Below are 21,928 nucleotides of genomic sequence, written 5' to 3'. Positions count from 1 at the left end.
TATAAATATTAAGTTCACAGTTCCCTAATAATGATTATATCTGTACGTTTACTATAGTTTTTACCTGGAACTCACCAATAATAATAATATTAACAATAATAATATTATTATTATTATTATTATTATTAAAAAATAATAGTAATACATTTCATTGATGTTTGGCTGACATATAAATAACTATTAAAGCTGACCTTGCACCCTGCAAAATTTCCACTTTCTCCACTATAGCTACACAAAAAATATTGAATCAAAGTGCATTAGCCTCTTCCCGAGAGATATTGGCTTCCATATTATGGAATTATGCCAGAAGTGTTGCAACATTTCCCTTGCCTGAATGCCTAGATGAGCGGGCCCATTAGCAAATTAACAAGGTTCAAGGTTTAGGTTTTTTTTCTTTTTTTTATTATTTAAACACAAATATACATACAGTTCAGATAGATACTAACTACATCTGTCAACAAATTTTAAAACATCTGAAATATTTTAAACATATGACATCAAAACACATTTTTACCCAACAATTTATGCCAACAATTTTACCCACAGCTTTCCTACCTAGATTAACATCTTCTAGTTTGTTTAAAGCAACAGCTGTCGAATCTCCATTGATAACATCCAGAAAAAAGTCAGCAGGGTTGTTATGGGACTCACATTCATAACCTATTGAAAAGAAGAGTTCAATACAAAGTCTGTAAGTCATTTTCCATACATAGCAGTAATTGTAACATATTTTGAGGCTATTTTAAACAGTAAGGAGATACAGGGGTCCTAGTCAATAATTTGGTCAGTCATTTTCATTTCTGTCCAATACCCATCAACCTTATTGTCCCGTTCCCCTCAAACCATATTTAAATAAAGGAAACAGAATGTCCTGATTTGATTTGGGCTTCAACGTGTCATTCACCTTAGCACATTCCAGGTACATTCTTATCTGTCCTGAACTAAGACCTTAGTGTTTTATATCACTTGGTTAAACAATACATTTTCTATCTGCTTTCCCAGTACTGTTTAAAATGAACAAATCTAAAATCTTTAAATCCCTGAAGCACCACCCAAGGTTCTTACCCAGCTGTGTAAAGTACTCCAGTGCATGCTGAGTAGGTCCATGGTACAGTGTTCTACCTGCAGCCAGCAGAGTGAGGCTGTCAAACAGTCTGAAGATGGAATAACGAGGCTGGTGTATAGAAAATATGATAGTCTTGCCTTGCCTTGACATCCTAAAAATTAAAATGGCAAACACTCAAATGCTGCACATCACACCAATCTATATATTTTAATACAGAACTTAAAAAATGTGGGCGAAATTGCATTTAAGTAGAACTGCTAGCAATATGAAAGAATGGTCCCAAGAAATATGGAAGGAACACAACTACAAACCAGAACCATTAGGTGAAGATTTCAATATAGTACAGAATATAGATCATTGTGGCAATTCAATACAGGGACAAGCTCCATGTAAATTGCCAAAACTGCAGAAATACAGTAGAACCCTGGTTTTCCAGAAAATTCAGATAACTGGCACCCGACAGCTTCGCTTCTTTGATTGCTCCTGCAGCCTTAGCGGAGCTGTGGCATGTGTTCTGCATCCAAGAACACATACCACAGCTCCGCTAGGGCTGTGGGAACAATCAGGAGAGTGGAGCTGACAGGAGAGCAGAACTCTGCTGATTGCTCGGCTCCGTGATTGGCTGAGAAAAGGGAAACGCTGATGACGGCTCAAGCATCATGAGGGTTTCCCTTTTCTGAGCCACTCAGCTATTCAGCAATAGAGGTGAATGGGACAAGTCTTCCCATTCAAGTCTAGAAACCTCAGTTTCAGAGTAACCTCAGTTAACCAGAACCTACACTTATCCGGAATCGGCCATTTCCCATGGGTGCGGGATAACCAATGTTCTACTGTAGAAGATCTGAACATGGCAAAACCAGAGTCATCTGGAGTCGTAACAAACTACATAAACAATCAGGGAAGTAATTATAATTAAAATGGCTCCTCTACCTTTTTAGCAGCAGCAAAACAGCATTGGCAGTGCTGGCATCCAAACCAGTAGTTGGCTCATCCAAGAATAAAATCCCTGGGTCAGTAATGAGCTCCATGCCAATATTTGTTCTCTTCCTTTCTCCTCCAGACACGCCACGAATCAGCTGAGTGCCAACCTAAAGCCAAGTACAAACCAAGGTTTAATATTTGGCACAGTCAGAAGTATATACCGCTTGCAAAGCTACTGTAGTTCCACTCTACCTTTGAGTCGGCCACTTTTGTAAGTCCAAGCTCTTTGATGATCTGATCGATACGTTCATCCTTCTCCTTCTGTTTCAGTGACCTGGGTAATCTCAAAGCTGCAGAGAACTGAAGGTTCTCTCTGACAGTCAATGTACCCATCACAACATCATCCTAAACCATAATGAGACAAATTTACTAAAAAGCTGGGTCTAAATAGCACACAATTCCCAGAAAAAGTCAATAATGCCTAGCCACAGTTAGTAAACAAATGTCTTAATTCAACTAAATCCCCTCCAATGATTATAATGTTTTAAATTAAAGGAATAAAGTTGAGGGTCACATGCAAGAACTTACACACGACACAATAAGGGTTTTTTATATAACGGTCTGATTACAAATAGGAAAAAGCAGTTGATGTGCAGTAACTTACCAAACAGATTTTACTTTTACCACATAAACATTGTCAGAATAAAGTAACCTGACATGACTACTTTTATAAATCAATATATAGAACACTTTGTTCTTTGTCCAAATAAACAAATGCTATTGACTTTAGTATTTTTTTATTATTCCTGTGTGCCTAGTAAACCTTGATTTTTTTTTCAACTAGTTTTTCTAAAATCAGATTTTTACCCCACAACACTTATAGCTTCCCAAACACAGCATACAACCTTACTACTACAGTATACTTTGTTTTTGTACTATTGTAAAAATGCAAATGCAAGCTAACTTACCTGCACTACATAACCAGATAAACATTTAAAGTTGGGTGGTTGTGGCTTTCCGTCTATTAGGACTTCACCAGAGAGGCCGTGAGGATCTTTCCGAGCAGCAAGCACATCCAATAGCCTGCACACAAACATACCATATTTAATTCAGTCAAGTGTAATTTTTTCATCTTTAGCACACAACTAATACATGCAGTACAATGTGTGTAATCAATCCCTTACAATAAAACATAACTCCATATTGCTAATAGCCTTCATTCACAACAAAAACAACAAAATGTCGAGGAATCAGTTTACATGTTTTCTATTTTTATTTATATTTTTATTCTATTTTTTTTATTTTTGGTTGAAATGTTTTAGGTGTAAATCTGTCTACACAAGCTAAAGACACAAGAAAGTGGTATGGGTGTGTGTTTACTTACGATGATTTGCCACTGCCTGTAGGTCCAAGAATTGCATTCAGTCCAGGTCTCATGATTCCACTAAAATAAAAAAAAAAATAGAAATAAACTTTAAATACTGGATTATTTGGATTAACGAAAAGTTGTTAGTGAAAGTATGTTAAAAGCCCAAACTTTGAGAAAAGCTTTGTGTGAGAAAACATTCAGATTTATAATGTTGTTTCCATATTTCACTCCTCATTCTAACTGGGACAAGTTGCTGTATACTCTCTATATACTGTATTTTGAATTGTTATGAAAATATCAACAGGAATAGAGGAAAATTGTCTAATGTGGGCACTTATTCTGGTAACAAATATTTAAATGTTTAAAAAAATTGGAGAGCTTTCTTTCCCATTTTTTCTGTTGTGTTTATGGGAAATTATACTAGGACAAAGATAATAACAAAAATAATTAAAATAAAAAACACTTGGATTGCTTTAAACCAATTTTTTGAGAACTAGATTTACTTTATGGTTTTCATTAACAGGTATGTATTTGGGCTACACTACATTCATATTTATATTTACAAGTAGGTATACAGTTCATGAAATGCACTAGGGTCTGAATGGATTTTATGTTAATTTGCTTACTCCCTTTTTGACTAGAACTATGGTAGGGACATTACTTCGGGAGCTCCTCTGAGACGTTAGATACATGACTAAGGAATGTGTAAAGTGCTGTGAAATATGTCTGCTCTTTATTATTCTGAGAAAATAATATGACATTAGCTAATACCGATTTAACAAATGCTGATGCAGCACAGGAAGAATACACTTAGAAATATGCATTGTCATGTTAGCTACAAAACAAATTCAAAAGTAAGTGACTAATACAAGAAATGGGAAATGAAAAAAGACAAAATTTCACCATAAAATACAGCACATGCAATGACTGTGCAAAAATACTGCACCACTCAGCATTATTGAACATGTTCAAAATAAACACCATTTCCTCTTTTTAAAATCTTTAAAATAATATTTTGTAGATATCATCAGGAACTCTACGCTTTTTTTTCAGTACTAATCTAAAAAATGTTTAGATCAGTAACAGAAATTTCACAAATCATATCACCATGTAAATAGGTATATTTGGATAACTGTAATATATAATATTTGGATAACTATAGAATTAAGTATTCCATCTACTCATTCTGAGAATTCAATTTGGGAATTGCAATTGTTCATTTCTCATATCTTAAAGAAAAGCTATAGCTTTAATTACTATACAAGCTCAAGTGTGAACCCAAACTATTTAGGAATAGGTAAGGTCACTAAGTTTAGACAGGTTATATCACATAGGAGCATTCAGCTATGCTGCCAAACCTGTTAGTCTGAAGATATGAAGCCATCAATAACACGCATATTTGGTCCTAACCAACTCATTCATGAAGCCTACACATTTCTTGGTAGGTAAACATAGATAAATTCTATTTATTATGTTAGGTCATAAGTAGGATCTATAATCCTGCTCAGTTTGGTCTGGATGTATACAATGCTGTATGAAGGCAATTGGTGGATGTACTAAAATAGCAACTCAACTCAAATGAGATAGCAAATGTTCCCATGAAATATTCATAGTACAGTTGTATTGAGGTAATGTACACAAGCATTTTCTTTAGTGTGATGTTACTGTACACTACACCAAGGAGAACCTAGCAGAATCTAGCTGACATTAAATTGTAATTAGAATCTACTAAACACAATGTTCAAGTAAAAAAAAAAAATAGCACAAAGGTGTACATAGGTCTTCCCATTATCTGTTTCCGGCACCATGCGTGTCAGCCTAACAAAATGCCTGTGTAACCTGGACTATGCAGGTTATACAACCTGTAAATCATCAGATAAAGGTCATCACACCTCGGCTTTGTTTATTGATAAGGCAGAAATGTATCCCAAAGTAAAGCACAACAGATAATACAAAAAAGTGTTTCTAAAATCACTATTACGTTTAATTACTTTTAGAAACAACAAAAACCTCATTGAAGAAGAAAAGAACTGCTGCATTTTGGGAACAACCACAGAATTAAAAAAAAAAAAAAGCTTTATTTCTTAACATTAAATAACAGAAACTAAAGCCAAAATTTACCCCAATCATGAATATATTTAGATAATAGTTAGAAAAAAGTGATTGGGGTTTGTTTTGGACACAATGACTGCCATGGTAAGGAAGCTGCTAGATTTTCCGGTTAAGGAACCCCTGTTGGATAAGCAGGATGCAGAACACTCCTCCCTCCTATACACTCCTTGTATAATATTGTTAAAAAAAAAACAAGGTCTTCAAAAGAATCTGTTTTAAAACAATGTGACAAGGAAGTGACGAAGTTCTTTGTTTTTCATATCAACACATTCCAAGGGTGGAATAGAAGAAGTCTTCTTTAGAATGCACCACTATTACCACTGTATTATCAGGATTTGTACATTGATATATATTTTCACAGTAAGGAACCTATATTGGGGAAGAATGAAAGGTGCCTTTTTAAGGTACATTTAAAGCCCCTCACTGACAGCCATAATATCATCCTTGTTTCAGGTTGGGCTGTGCTCAGTCTCAGGATAGATACTCTCTGCAACCTTCTACCTATAGCATTCTTTCCATGCTTTGAACACTAACCCCACCGCATACATTTGGTCATTTTGCTGATAATAATAGATTTTAGTGGAAATGTCCTACCTGGAGACTCTGCAGGGTAAAATGTAGGTAGGAGTTAAACTGTGTTTTAAACAACCATCCACCCTACAGCAGAAGCAACTCAAAGCTTTTGATATACAAGATATAACTTATTCCATAGTTTACAACGTATATGTCAATTGTGAGATTTGCAAATAATACAGACTAAACAAGCCAACCAAAGCTTTTCTTTTTCTTTTTAGAAGGAGACTCCAGCTTTATAAAGGTGTTTTCAAACCTTTAATTACAGATCTACTCCTGTGCTGCTCCAGAATTGGAAGTACCAGGTACATCTTTCAAGAGAGCCTCATAGGAAGCTGATGTAAGGATGTCGAATCATTAGAAGAAACACTTTCATAAATAAATCTAGATGTAATGACTACATTTGTTTTCTTTTTTTAAGGTTGTCACTTTCATTTGGAGCTCCTGCCTGTAACACACTTCCTGTCTTAGGGAGGCCACACTTACACAATGTATAGTAGAGCATCACTGTCACCCTAGGACAGAAGATGACAGCAGAGAATTGGGAAGGGATGAATAAAGACCTTAACAATTTAGTTAAGAGATTATATAACTACGCTGGAAATTGTGACACCTATTACCTAAAGAATGCCTTAAATATATGCCAAAATAGGGAAATTGTAAATGAAAACAGCATTGGTATAAAAGCTTTGCTTTAGCTGAATGTATTGAACGGGTTAGATAACACCCTTTTAAAGGTATACTAAAACAGAAAGTGAACCAATACTGAACACAATTACACAATAATTCTTATGAGGGCTACTATATTAAATACTTATCCTACCCCCCAATAAAGCGGTTTTTAGATGATTTCATCAATCAGTGACCTGAAAAAACTGACTGGCTGCTGAGAGTGCTTATTACACACCATCAGTGGGTAGGTAAATGAAATCACTTACTTGACATCTTTAAGAATCTGTCTCTCTGCCACTTTTCGGCAACAAATAAGGCCGGTCTTCACTTTGACTCTGTAGTTGATGTTGTGAAATGTAAGTGTGGCGCCTTGTAGTTTTCTTTTTGGATTATCAGATACATGAAGGCCATTTATAACCGGTTCCATCATCTGCACAGTGGTATGAGAATTTTTTCCCGCCATGACAACGTGACCACCTTCCTAAAGGGATGCAAAAACATCATATATGCACATTTATTGTCTGTCTGTCAAAGCATGGTGTGTATGATATATTTACAATGGGTCCACCAATATCTAATCTTCCAGCTATGAAGCAAAACCCATATTGTTCTGTTGGGTTCACTGGTAGGAAAAAACATATTGCTCTCTTTGTCCCCCAAATCTTAATCCCCCTGCTGTATTCTGTTTCAATAATTGAGAAACTAACAATGATTAATAAGGCTTCCATTGCAGACCTTCTTAAACATGATATCTGTCTAGCTATCATGCATATCCAATGATTTCTAGAAATTCTAATTTCACTCTAAAAGTCTACTTGCTCTACTTTAGAAAACATTAAATTTGACAAGCAATGAAACATTCCATGGTGGAGAATATTTCTGGTACATCCGAGTTTCAATGGCAGTGGTCGATTCTCCATCAGTCAATAATAAATTCACTCTTTTATAAATAGTTCCATTGTTTGGTCAAAGTGAGAGAGTCATTGCCAACGTTAATTTTTAAATGATAGCTTTCATATTTCTAAACATCATTTCAAATAGATAATCTGACAAACTATTGTACTGGTCAGATGGTTGGGCAATGATTTGGCGTTGGGCGTTTTTATAGGACGAGGGTGATTTATGTAATCTCATTTTATTGTTTCCTTGAGTCGTACTCTTACCTAATGTGGCAGAATGGTTCCTATTTTTCTAAAATTTACATGGGCTGACTTTTTAAAGTTTCCCGATAAGACAATATAAGGAAACGCCATTGCTATTACATTTCTACACCTTAATGGCCAATACTACTAAGGAAACCTGCAGGAATGGTAAACAACATATATAGATTTACAGTGCATAAATTAGAAAACATAACATAAAATATAAATACAATAAAAACTGAAATAATTTTCCATGTGTATTACAGGTCCATAACTAATTGTCTTATGCTATTACCATTAAACTGGGTTAAAAAATGTTTGTGCCATGAACTGTGGATAAGTAAAATTATTCTACATACGGAGAAAGATCCCTAATCCAAACCTGCAAATGTGTTGAAGGTGGAGAGGAGATGTGTAAATGAGTTTTATTAACTTTCAACCCCTGCTTTTATCTTCACCATATAAAAAACCCGTGCAGGTGATGCCTGTGCAACAGCATGACACAAAGCAACAGATAAAGAAATGAGCAGAACGAAAGCGCTAACATGTTAACCATTAGCCATATCTTGGGTGCGTTTTCTGTCACTGTAAAGATCAGGAGATCGCTCAAAAGGTTGAGCACAAACATGCCTTTCAAAGAACAATGCTTGTAAAAATATTTAAAGAAACTGAAGGAAAATATTAGAGTAGCTGACATGTCATTGCCTTTCAATAATGGAGTATAGCAGATTATTTATTATTATTTTATATTTTACTATTTTTTATTTTTATTTTTTATTATTTTAAAGTTGTAAAGAAATTAAATAACACATCAGCCACAGTATTTTTTTTGTATATTATAAGTCACAAACAGCATGATTATTACATAGTGTTGTAAAGAATAAATGAAAAGCAGTTATTAGGCTAACATACTGCAGTAATAAAAAGATGGGGATGATTTGTGCTTTATAAATATATTCTTTTATATTGTTACTTTATTGTTACTATATTGTATGCAGTATTAATGCAGTATTTTTCTCACTGTAAAATCACTGACAAAGAAAAAAAACTATAATGAAAAGTGTATATTCTTTATACAATAGCGGATCTATTTATAAAGCAGTAAATCTGACATCCACTGAAATGTTTCCAGTTGAAAACATTTGAGTCATGTGTATCAATGGCAGTATTTAATTTTTCCACCAGGGAATGCTTCAGTGAATGTCATATTCACCGTTTTACACCGTCTTCAGGGAACCATTGATATAATTACGAAATACACAGCAACTGATATATTAGTGTGGTTGGTCAGTGTGAGGAATGCCTCTTACATTGGTGGTCAGTGGGAAGAATGTCATCCTTACAGATCAGAAGGATCATTTGTGCCACCTAAACTGATGTGAGCGTCACAAGTTGCTCATTACACAAGGAGAAACCCTGGTTGAGAAACACTTATTTTACATATGGACCCCTAGGTGATCGAAGCAACAATGTAAAGTCCAGCAATGTGCCATCGCAACCAATTAGGCTAATTTTAGCAAACTAACTATACAAGACAAAACGCAATTTACCTTTTATTTCTTATTACAAAAGTTTACATAACTATACAATGTACACCTGCCCTACCAGACAGACTGGAAATTGTGGTCTCACAGGCTCTCTTCTTCTTTTGTATCACATCTAATTGGTTTTAATTAAAGGTAGGAGATGTGACACAAATACCAATCAATTCAGCTAGACCAGTTACAACCATAACAATATGATCCAAGCTTAGTACAGTTATATATATATAGCCAGTGATTCCTATGGATGAGACCAGTTGTCTAACTGCTTGTATATACTTCTTATTTGTGATTTCTATTTATCATTAGGTACACTATAGATGAATGGAAGACATCAATACGAAGAGCTGCCTGCAGAGATCATACAAGAAGCATGCAGGGCTTGGATTATTTATAGCACGTTGTGTAAGCCTTGTATGGAGGAAATAACTTACCTAACATATAACGGGACTCAGTGCTGGTGTGATCAAGTCCAGGCAGTGATCCAGGCAGGCTGTAAGAGATGAGATCTAGGCAGGTTGTAAGAGATGTGTATGTGCAGGCTGTCAGATTCCTCAGATTTCCATGCTGGTGAATGATCTCTATAGCATTCACTGCCTATCACCATCTGCAGCAGCAGAGAAGAGCGAGGTGCAGATAATACTGGGACACAGACATGTGCTGGGCTGGAACGCCAACTGTGACGTCACTAGACCACACCCACTCTCCTTTGCACACATGTTAGGCTATGGTGTGTCCATGGATGATTCTTGCACTGAGTTACATAAACTGCTGCTGGTCCCTATTTTACAGCACTCAATACATAGTCCTATTTTAGGTTATGGATGGAAAACTGACTTCTTATTTTTGTATTCAGCAACCTAGAGAACATACAGAAACATTTGGCTTTTTGTATTTATTATTATTTTTATTAAACAGGAATGTTATAGCGCTATAGGGGATTGCAAATGACAGACAGTGACACGGGAGAAGGAGAGGACACTGCCCAGAAGAGCTTACAATCTATGACCATCTACAATTATTATTTTTAATGCAGTGTCTGTATTCCAATATGTGAAACCAGTAATGATTAGAGACGATACTTTCTGCCACAAGGTTTAGCAAATGTTCTGCAAATCCTTTAATTTTTATGGAAGTAAGGGGTGTAATCCTGCTGTCTAATTTTCCCACTTTTTAGGTTGATAAGTAAAATATTGTCTCAAAAAGGGAATGAGCACTGTCATGGTTGTCATTTAGCATAAAATAATATATAATATTTAGCATAAAAATATAAATTGAGCAGAGGGCCCATTTTTTTATAGTAAATTTAAAGTGACATGGAAACACATTGGAGATGCCTTTAGGTTTTATGTGGGGTTACTAAAAAGTAAATTTTTCTCAGTGTTAGCATTCTGGCATTAAATAGCTTGGCTATGTAATGGATTTTTTTTTAACTTTTACATTTAGATTCAAGTAAACACTTACGCAAGAGTGCATCTGAGGACATCGGTTCCCGGATCCCCTGGCTGAATGTGATCCATGTGGACAGAGCTCATGTCATTTGTTTACATGCATCTGGCCACTCCATTAAGTGGACAGCATTGCTAGTTTGGCTGAATGCAATGCCAGTAGCTCTACCCACCTCAATCACTAGGGTAAGGGGGCAAATATCTGGGGGCCACCAACGATGGCCTTGTCAACATTGGGACCAGATGTGAGTTTGTTTTTCGCCAGAAGTGAAAGGGGACACTCTTTTTACCCTTCTTTTTTTTCCAAAATCCAGAGGACCTTTTAGGGATATGGAAAGGGAGTACACACATTTGCTGCCCAATTCCTTATCCAGGAAATTCCTGAAGGGTCCAATTTCAATATTGGAAGAGACCCCATGGCAGAGTTATTTTCAGTGTAAAATGCCAGTACAGGTGTTTTTCCTGAGATGGCTCCTGGATTCCTAGCTATAGACAGTAGGTGCTCAGGAGTTGTAAACGTCATGGGTTCTTACTCCTAGTCTGAACATCCAGCTTTACTGAATGTGAGCCACCACACTAGAAAATAGTTACAGATTCTCACTCGTGCTTATACAAACAATGTCGGCTGTCAGGGCCTGTTGATATCGCCTAGGAAACCAGGCTACATGGTAGTAGCACCTGCGTCACTCTATATGACATTTACTGCAGACTGAAGAATGCCTTTAAAAGTTCTAAAGATGTATGGAGGAAAGGACTTTTTTTTACATGAGTTCAGTGTGATTCTTTACAAGTCCAAAGCACATTAATTTAATTAAAAAATAATTTCACTGACATCACATTTACCTTAAAGCTTCCAGCCGTCCCTCTGGCTTCTAGTCACAGCTCCTGAAAAACCCAGAGCTGACCACAAAGGTGCCTTATTGTGACACAACACCAGATAACTACTATTTTTGTACTATTGCACTTATTTGTATTATATTTTTTATTGTCAATATTGGAAAACTACTTTATTGCCTGCTGTATTTAGATTTTGTAACCAAAGAGGTGTTAAACTATGTTTGACCTCATATGATTATTCTCTTGATGTCTGGTTGGCGCCTGTCTTTTTTTTGTTTTGAACCCCCTATTCGCCCCCTCACCCCCTCCCCCTTTTTTGTTTTTAATTTTACTTGTTTATTTTTTCTCTTCCTGTTATTCTATGCAAACTTGTTGTGTAATGTTATTGTTTATTTTATTTGAATTTCAATAAAAACTTTGAAACAAAACAAAAAAAAGATTTATTTTGGTGTCAAAATTTTACATCACAAAAAACAGGGATGTGTACAATTTTTACATCCCCTGTATGTGTGGAATAGTTTATGAGGGTAATACTCCCACTTTTCCTTCCTTCTAACTTTATCCTAAATGAATCTCACAACTATTTCAACATGTCTTCCATTTTTATTCTCTATCACAAAGAAACCTGGCACATAGCTCAATACACACACTCAATCATTGTCACCCTAAATGATTAATTTCTGGTTTTACAAATAATTTCTTACACACAAGCTGCCTGGCTATTCTATTAGCAACCTGTCCTGTTCTATAGAGAGGGGAGGTAAGATAATGAGCAGGAGGTACATAGCAGCTGCTGTGGGAGTGACACTATTCCATTGTTTACACCTGTACTAATGCTCAATTTTGACCCAAGACAATCGTTTGATTGTTTCCAGCCAAAGAAAATCCTGCAACTGTACATGGCTTCAAATTGGAGAGATGCCTACTACCTACCTACCTACTACCTGTCAAATAAAGCATGATGAATGGACCCAGTCAGTCCCACATTAACCAGTTTTTACAAGTGTTTTTAAATAGAAAACCAATAAAAACTGCTTGCAAATACTGCTAGTCTAAGTCTAGCCTAAAAATATGTCCAGCCAAGCCTTTTTTTTGTTTTGGGTAGAGTGGAGAAGGATCAGAATCCCCAAATGTACACTTACCCCCACATAAATGCAGGACCTATTTTTCCTTCAAAACTTTGAGGATAATAACTTGTAATAACTTTGAGGATAATAACTTTAATTTGTAACCTGGCATATTTGTACTGAAAATAATTTTAACCAACATAAAATATTAGAAAACAAAAAGATAAATATCACCAAAAATGTAGTTGAAAAAACAAGTTTTCACATTTTTCTGTTAAAGTTCTTTCTGACTTCTCACGCTTTGCATGAATATTACATATTACATATGAAATAGCTACCTAGCTGAACTGTTTTATTACACCTGAGGGATGTTCGCCATCACATTGCTCCTAGTTAGATAAGCTTGCTGTATTTTTAACCGAAATGGGTTGTGTAAGCTGTTATTCAATGAAGTGACAGCAGTAAGGTAAAGGTGAATCTGGTTACCTGTACTGTTCTGACTCCTATCCTTCCCTAGGAACAGATAAGTATTTTGACATGATTGAACTGTGACTCAGCTGTTTGGCAGTCCTAAACATATTATAGCTTCCCATACCTGCAATTTCCCTACACGCACTGATCTGAATTGTTTGTATATTGTACCTGAATACCTTTAATCTAGATCCTTAGTGAGCTGATCAGGTGCTCCTAAGTAGTAATTTATTTTCCTCTTTACTCCATAAATTCACTTAAAGTTGATAGTAATTTAAGATTATACTTTGGTTAATTTTTACAATTAGAGATTATGCAGTGCATGGCTAAAAGTTTCAAATCAATTGTAATTGCTTTCTCACAAATTGCTGCCATACTGTTCTAGAGGTAAATTAGTATAGAGACTCTTTATGTTGTTTTTCTTTTAAAATATTAATATACATTATGTTTTTTATGCCCATTTATAGTTTATTTAGGTTTTGTAGCTCAATCCATTCACTTTGTCTATTATAACAGCTCCACCCTCCAAGTCCTCTGTGAATTTAGGAAGATAATGTTCCTGCCTAATCCACAGAAATGATATGCCGACATTTTGGTCAACGGGATCCCTTTCTCAAGGCAGAGTTTGATGCAGGAGTCAAGCAATGTCACTAAACTTTCGGATTTAAATGCTGTTGGTTTGGAAAATCATATTTTTATGAATGATGTTATCCATCGGTTTCTTATAACAACTTTCATAAAATTTAGAGAACTCTGTAAAGTCTGCAATGGATACAATACCACTTTTCTGTGGCCCTACACTGATTCTATTCTAAATTAAATTATTCCGGGTGTTATTCAGCCCACTTCCTATAAGCACCATTTTCTGAAAAATCCAGGACCACACAGCCAGAGGACAGGACAGGGCACAGGTTAAACAGCTAAGATTCTGTTTGTGCCGTAAGCAGAAAATAGTGCATGGTTGTGGCGACATAATAAATATTTGACGGTTATATTGTTTTGTAATAATCACAACATCATCATAAGTACCATATTTATGATCAGTATATAGTATTTAATTCTTCAAAAGCACAAACCTAACTACTGTACTTTCTTCACATTAGTTACTTACAGGGCTGGATTGCCCATCCCTATAGTAAATTATTTTATAATTGGTGTACTGTAGAGTTTGATGAAGACTAGGGAAGAGCCTATTAAGGTCTTAAAGGCACATTCCAATCAAACTTTAAAAGTAGAAGGCCAGCATTTTTCTCTATGTTGTATATAATGGAGAGGAAGTGCCCTGCTGCAACCACTTTCCTTGTGACTTGCTGCAAATTTACAAAGTTATAGTCCTACAATTAGAGGAGAAAAGACCAAAGAAATGCTTCCTCCTGCCTGCAGCAAACTGATGATATCATCTCAGCCTAGGAAAAAGTTATTGCCCTAAGGCGGCTTTGGATGATTAGGGTACAATTTATAAAATAAAATGATACCTTGTCATGAATTTATTCATGCAGACTTCTCAAAGGTCCACTTTAAAGACAAATGGAACACAAACAATAGGTGTGAATGTATACATTAAGCCATGCATTTTATGACAAAATGTCTTGACACAATATGTGAAAGTTCATCATTATAATAAGCTATGCACCAGACACAACATACCATATACTAAGGCTATTGTGCAGTGCTTATTATTTTAACTCAGGTGGAGAACCTCACTTCATTGTTTCAGAATATGCAGGTTGTTGTTGGCACAAGCCCCATCTCCTGAACTGCACAGGAAACTGGGACCACAGGAGACTTCCATCTTCTGTGTTCCCTGAGCTTACATATGTCTTATCAAGATACTTTACCCAGAACATACATCCTGTTCCCACTAGGCCTTATTCCTCAATATCAATAAAAGTCTTGTACTCAAACAATAATATTTGCTCACTTTATCAGAATGCAAAAACTGTTAAGTAACCAGGATTTTATAAGAGCATTGTTGTTTCTTTATTGTTGACAAAGTAAAGCATCTTGGAAAATTTTATGACAACATTTTCTCTGTATATAAATACAAAAAAAATCATCCTGTTTGTTGAACTGAAAATGCTGTGTTTGCAGTGTTATTTTATGGGAATATGAGGGCAATGCAAGAAATGTTGGCCAGTTGTGAGTGGGAGGAGAGGAAGGGTAAAGTCCCTTATACGCACTAGGTCATCATGGATCTACTGTGGCGGATCACTAAACAACATCAGTGGACAGATGTACACATGGTAGATAAAGTAAAAAAGAAATGTTACATCTGAACACATTTTACCATTTCTGTAATTAGGACTGTTAGGGACAATGTAGTTGGACTGACATGCAGAATGCAGGATCGTTTATTTGTGTGTTTGAATATACTTACGGATGTGTCTGTGGTTTTGCATGGTTGGTACTTCACACTAGGGTCAAACATGATTCAGAATCTGTAAGCTTGTGCTTTTTGGTAATACAATTGGACGCTTATTGCAGATGTAGCTAAAAGAAAAAGAGTACAAAAATTAATTAGTGAATAAAAAGGAAAATATTAAAACATGACATTTCTACTCCGCTTAGAATACCACAATGAAAACTAGAAATACATGAAACATGATTATTTTTTATCAACCTTTTTATAATGAGGTTAGATAAGGTTAGAGTGGTGAAAGGTTAGAACTCTTGCCAAGTTTTCAAAGCTGACTAACAGGGATATTCACGCTCTCCCATTTGTCCTGGTGACTGCAAGTGGGGGAAATTTGTCATCAGAATCAGAAGTGATGTCACTGACACCTACAAATGACCTAAGGTAAGTATTCTGTCCTTATTTTTTTTTTCATGCAAGGTCTGCTTTTATTTACCAAGCATATACTGCATCTTATTAGTCCACAAATTTAAGTAACCAGTCACCAAAAAAGATAATGGACACTGGTAGCATTGAAATTCTTTTGCTCTTCAGAAAAGAAGCTGAATGCATTTAGATAGTAAATTGGAGACCCAAAGACTCTTCTCCATTTATTTGACCATGACCTTCCTGTCATGGCTATAATATGGACGTTTTTTGACAGACTGATCTGGATTCTGGGCAGTGTTGCAGCTTCCCAATCAGCACCGTCACATTCCTATTGACCCATCACTATGATGCATCATCTTCCAATAAAAATATGTAGAAAAGGCAAACCTTGACATATAGTGCCATAGCTTTGCTTGTCATAATGGATCAGGATTTAAGTGTAAAAGGAAATTCTGGAAGGATGAAGGTATCTACAAACACCTTTAGGAATGTGAACCTCATACCTGCAGCAATTTGTTCAGTAAAGATTCATTTTAACAAGTGCATAGAATAAAATAGGCACATGTAGACTACTTTGTTTTACATCAGATAGATTTGTCTGGAAGACTTGAACAACCACACAACAGCATTGCTGGGCATAGGTAAGCAGACATCCGGCCTGCAATGATGAATGGGGTTAATATTTCTACCTGAAGGTCCTATTTAGCTGACAGCAGTGCTCACATTGCACTTTGAACCTCAGTAAAAAGTGAAGGGTTGGGTTCAGCTTACGTGAAGGTTTTATTTAACAATCAGAAATATTCTGTGTGACACTAAATGCACCTAGAAATTATATACCCTAGTGCATCAAACCCAAAATTGAATGGACACCTAGAGAATAAGTATTGCACTTGGTTCGGTACATATTTCTGGTTCTGTTACTACGCAATATTATTAATACTGGAGGAATAAGGAACTTGAGGGATAGAAAGGATCATTTTTTATATCCATGCCTGTCCTCTGAGCACTAAGATATCCAGTATTGATATTTTACCAGGTTATACAGATACAGTCATGTGAAAGAGTAAGTACAGTAACAGTAAGTACATTGAAATATTTTTTTAACATACTACACAGGTAAACATCAGATTTGTATTCAAATAATACCTATAGATTAGAGTGATATATTTAAAAAACATAACACAAAAAATGCCTTTTCATTAAGGTTGTCAACAACAATATCAATCATTGTTGTGGTGTATTGTGGAAAAGTAAGACCACTCTTGGCCTTGCATGCAATACTCTTGGGGTGTTGTGGTGCCATTTTTAAATTACCTGTAGTAGGATTTTTAACAACTGCCCACCAGTCTTATTCACCACATTTTTACTGTTACTGTCACCACATTACATGCAAACTTATTATATTTGCAAGATGTTTGCAAATATCTTGTAGTCAAAAAATTGTTTCATGTATGTTCTTAACTGTAACAATATGAACAAATCTATATTAGTTTGGTGTAATTCCACTTTTGTAGTCCCAAAGAGCATGCTTGGACTATATTTCAAGGCTTTTACAGATTAAGCTGCAGAATATATTATGATACTAGTACAAACCAATCAAACCAACTAAATTACAGTAAGGAAATATCAGCAATTAACTAAAGATTTCTAAAAAGTTACATCAAATCAGAAATAATCCAGCAACCTAATAGCTTCCTAGACTAACTGAAAAGTAATAATTTGAAATGCTAGATGTAATCTAAAACTTACTTTATTTGGCTTTGTATCCTATTGCTACAAACATAAAGAATTCGAATTGCAGAGAACCACAATAACCCAATAACAGTTCCACCATTACCGGGGTTTTCAGACACAAAACATTTCCTTTGTTTATTGTTTAGGGAGAAGCTGAACCCACGTTTTACTAACATAAAAAGCGGAAGTGATGCTAATGTTGCAAAGAAATGTATGTTTGTAAATATTTATAATGCCTTTTTATATTTTATTATACATACTTATATTAATAACTACATATATTAATAAATATATTATTATAATATATATGTATATACATATGTTATATTATTACATACAGAATTTAAGACTACAGCTCACAAAATGAGTTGTACCATGTCATGGGGGCAATTAGGAGGCAGTAAACCAAGTATTGATATATATATATATATATATATATATATATATATATATATATATATTCCAAATGGCCCTGAGAGATACAGAAATTATATTTACAGGATTTGCACCCTGGTTTCTTTATATAAATTGATACTCAAAGACATATTTCTAACCAAAAAGCTTTGTTTGACAAAAGTAAAATTGGCTACACACTGCAATCTCATGGATCAAGGCAACCGATAGCCAGCCTTTTGTGATATTTTTTTTTAAGTAAAATTCCTTTTTAATTAGATGATGTAGCATTAGATCTCCAGACAGGTTTTTCATGAAGGAAGTGAAACAACATCCCTCATAGGTTATACAACAGTTGTGGGCATTTCTCTCACCATGTCTGGTGAAAGTTGTCAGTGACATATGGGCTGATGTTTCACTATAAGCATGCGACATACATTCAGATAAACATGAAAAATGTCTTTGTGCAATGAACAATAACACTGATAGTCAATATATAAGAATTTGGAGAGCCTTTTGTAATCCATATATACTCTGAAAAGCTATTTATTTTATTTTAGGAAAAAATGTCACTTTGAAAAGATTGTATATGACGTGCAGGCTTCTGTGAGATCCAGCAAAACTCCTGCAGTTTATGCCATGTTACTGTGGAACACTAGTAATATGCTAAATGATGGAAAGGAAGCGTGCCTGCAGGGGTTCAAGGATTCTCAACATTCATTCAAACAAGTGCAGCGCCTGTTGCGTGCAAAGAACAAGACAGGTGACACGAAGACCTTATGAAAAGCTAAATGCTGGCTTCAAAGTCACAGTTACAAAACAAGCTTTCTAGGCAGCACTTTGTCAGTAGGATGAAGGCCACACACTCCTCCCTGTGAACCTAATGATCTGTCAAATGGTTTGTTGAAGTCTTGTATCATTGCTGTAAAACATGTGCACTATCAGGTTACACAAGTTCAGGTACACTTATTTAACAATTCATTTCTGAAAGGAGTGGTTTGTGTAACAATGATTGAAAGGTGTGTAGGATTCAGCTACATCCCCGTTTGCTTCCAGGATTTGATGGATGGATCTGTACTCAGAAGGAGGAGACACAGATGTGATGAAACACTTGGAAAGGCCAATTTACAAAGCTCAGCATTAGTAGCCTGTGCAAAGCAATATAAAATTCATAAAAGCTGGAAATATTATTTAGTTAACTGTGTGATATGTGTGTGTCAGGCTGATGTTATTTAATCATCACATGCTTTATTTTATCTACAGTGCTTTTTTTTAACACTTGTGGTGTATTTTGGCAGCTGAAAGAGGTGGAGCGCTATAGATGATTTAAAGCAGATCCAAACCTTTAAAATAAAATATTGCAACTAGGCAGATCTTAATTACAGAGGGGACAGGCGATTCCCCTTCTGCAATGAAATTATACCTGCCTAATTGCAATTTTTTAATTACACCTGCCTGTCCAATACAGATACAAATCTTACAATAGGGACACTTGTTGCCATAACATTTCATCTGGCTTATTGGCGAGCCCACAGGACAGGATTTAAAGTGAGATGTCCCTAATGCTCCACAGATGGCTTTACCTTATTCAAACATTTATTAAAAGCTTTTGATACTTTAAAGAACCTGGAGGAACATTTTTTGAACCAAGTTGAGTTCTGTAATGAAAATACAAACTAAGGCTGATTAGTATGATGGGTCACCTTTATATTTACAAACAATACATATAAATAGGGGGAGAGGCAGGAACAAGAAAAATAGTATGTGCAGCATTCCTCTTGTAGGGACGGGGAAAAGGTTGATGTTGGGTTAGATGTCTAAGCACACAGAACTGGTGGCTGGTTAAACATTGCTATTTGAATATACGGCCAGCTGGTCAATGCAATGCATAGCCATTTGATGATAATTAAGACAGTCATGCCTTCTGTGTAGCCAGCTCTATGATATGTTTGTGTAACAGACAAGTTACGCTTACAAACATGCCAACTTTTTACTGGGGTGAAGAGTTCTTTTCTCTGCATGATCACTTATTAGCATTTGATATGAAGCCAACAATTTAATTGCTCCTGGACCCAGTGCTCACGCTTGTATGTTAGGATCAGGTGTTTTTTTTATTGTCCAGAATGTACCTAACTCTTCAAATCTCTGCAACATAAATATAGCTACTACTGGAAATTTTTAAAGATTTACAAGTGGGATATCCATGAATGTATTTATTCACCTTTTCTTGTGTGATACTGAATAATTGCTGCTGTTACAGATTTCCCATTTTTCTTGCTAGCAGCTGTAAAACATGAATTTTGCCATAAAAGGACTATCGAATCACAACTTGAAAAAGTGGGCCCAAAAAAGGATGCAAACCTATGATCTACAGTCTCTCTTTTCATATATCTACATTGCCTTCTATTTAACCTAGGAAACAAATTCAAAAAAATGACTGTGCATTGCTTTTAAATTCCTCCACAGGTGTGTTCTCACCTACATTTCTGACTTTTACATAAATACAACCCTAGCCACCCTCTCCACTTCTCCAATGACCTACTAATGACTTCCTTCCTCCCATGCAAGACTTCTCTGGCCCCCTCTCTAGAACTCTCTTCCTTGTCCTTTTACACTTGCTTTCACTTTCTACACCTTTCTGAGAAAACCTTAAAACCCACATTTTTAAACTTGCTTACCCACCTTCCTATGTCTCCTAACCCATCACTAATTAACTATCATTTCATAGTGGAATATGTTCTTTTGGCCAGGGCCCACTCTTTCTGTGTCATTGTATTTGTTCATTTTTCTGAAGTTTGTTTTGTCAGCAAACCATATTTATTGTACCTCATTGTATAATATGTTGCAAACTTGTTAGAACATAGGAATATGGGTCCCTCTTGTGGAAGTTTGTGGTATTGCATATTACATAAGCTAAATGAAGGAAATACTATACAGTTGGCATTCCCAAAGTTTTCAATTTCTGAAACCAAATAAATTGTTACTGTATTGGGACCCAAGAAGAGAATTATTACTACTGTACTGAATTATTATTACTGTAAAAAATAACAATAAATAACAATGACTGAATGATAATAAAAATGCCTATGCACAGCCAGTAAAGCAGTGACGTGAAAAGCTAACATTGGTAATACAATTATAGTTCAAAACAGAAATATCTCAGTAGGAATGTGAGGGACCTGGGGAATCCCTGGGCTATACAAGGAAGAAAATAATGAGACATGTTGGGTGTGACCACGTTATACTGACAGTAAAAGGGTTTAAAGGGGCTTAGATAACAAGAACCTGGGCCTTTTTACGGTATAAACAACACACATATGCCACAAGCCTTGTATACACAAACTGTGCTTTTATTACAGAGCCACAAAACACACAATATATAAACCTCCCTGCGCTGGTGCACTACTTTACAGTATCACTACCAGGTGTGCGCAGCTGAATATGTCGCTATGCTACCAGGGCAGATTATAAGCTACAATTCTGTCAGGATTGAAGGAAATGCCCAATTCCATGTACTTAAAGTGTGAAGGGCTGAAACCTGAGCCTACATTGCTTTGCAGCAAGATGTGGGTAATGCCCAGACGGTAGGGGTCCCAAGTATGTATATGGCATGGTGCATGGGGCATGGGTCCCAAGAATGTATATTGCATGGCGAAGGGGTCCCAAGTAGGCAAATTGCATGGTGCATGGGTCCCAAGTATGTACATTGCATGGTGCAGGGGTCCCAAGTATGCAGATTGCATGGTGCAGGGGTCCCAAGTATGCAGATTGCATGGTGCAGGGGTCCCAAGTATGCAGAT

At 35.8% G+C, this 21,928-nt stretch overlaps 1 protein-coding gene across 3 annotated transcripts in view; it reads right to left on the bottom strand.

The window, feature by feature from the left end:
• The window catches only part of ABCG2 (ATP binding cassette subfamily G member 2 (JR blood group)), a 43,438-nt gene that overhangs the window by 9,620 nt on the left and 11,890 nt on the right, over nt 1-21,928 (bottom strand). For 2 of the 3 annotated variants that reach the window (XM_072405521.1, XM_072405522.1), the window contains 8 exons: nt 15,597-15,709; nt 6,980-7,194; nt 3,372-3,431; nt 2,956-3,070; nt 2,240-2,392; nt 1,997-2,154; nt 1,066-1,217; nt 556-660 (listed from right to left, as the gene is read on the bottom strand). In XM_072405521.1, the coding sequence (XP_072261622.1) occupies nt 556-660; nt 1,066-1,217; nt 1,997-2,154; nt 2,240-2,392; nt 2,956-3,070; nt 3,372-3,431; nt 6,980-7,194; nt 15,597-15,647 (1,009 nt within the window). In that variant the 5' untranslated portion in view covers nt 15,648-15,709. Of the gene's footprint in view, nt 1-555; nt 661-1,065; nt 1,218-1,996; nt 2,155-2,239; nt 2,393-2,955; nt 3,071-3,371; nt 3,432-6,979; nt 7,195-9,830; nt 10,037-15,596; nt 15,710-21,928 lie in introns of those variants that run through there. The other variant, XM_072405523.1, reaches the window with a different exon arrangement.

This window comes from Pyxicephalus adspersus, chromosome 3 (genome assembly GCF_032062135.1).
Source record: "Pyxicephalus adspersus chromosome 3, UCB_Pads_2.0, whole genome shotgun sequence".
In the NCBI taxonomy this organism is placed as follows: Eukaryota; Metazoa; Chordata; class Amphibia; order Anura; family Pyxicephalidae; genus Pyxicephalus; species Pyxicephalus adspersus.
The sequence above is the reverse complement of the archived record's forward strand: the minus strand, read 5'-3'. Positions and strand labels throughout refer to the sequence as shown.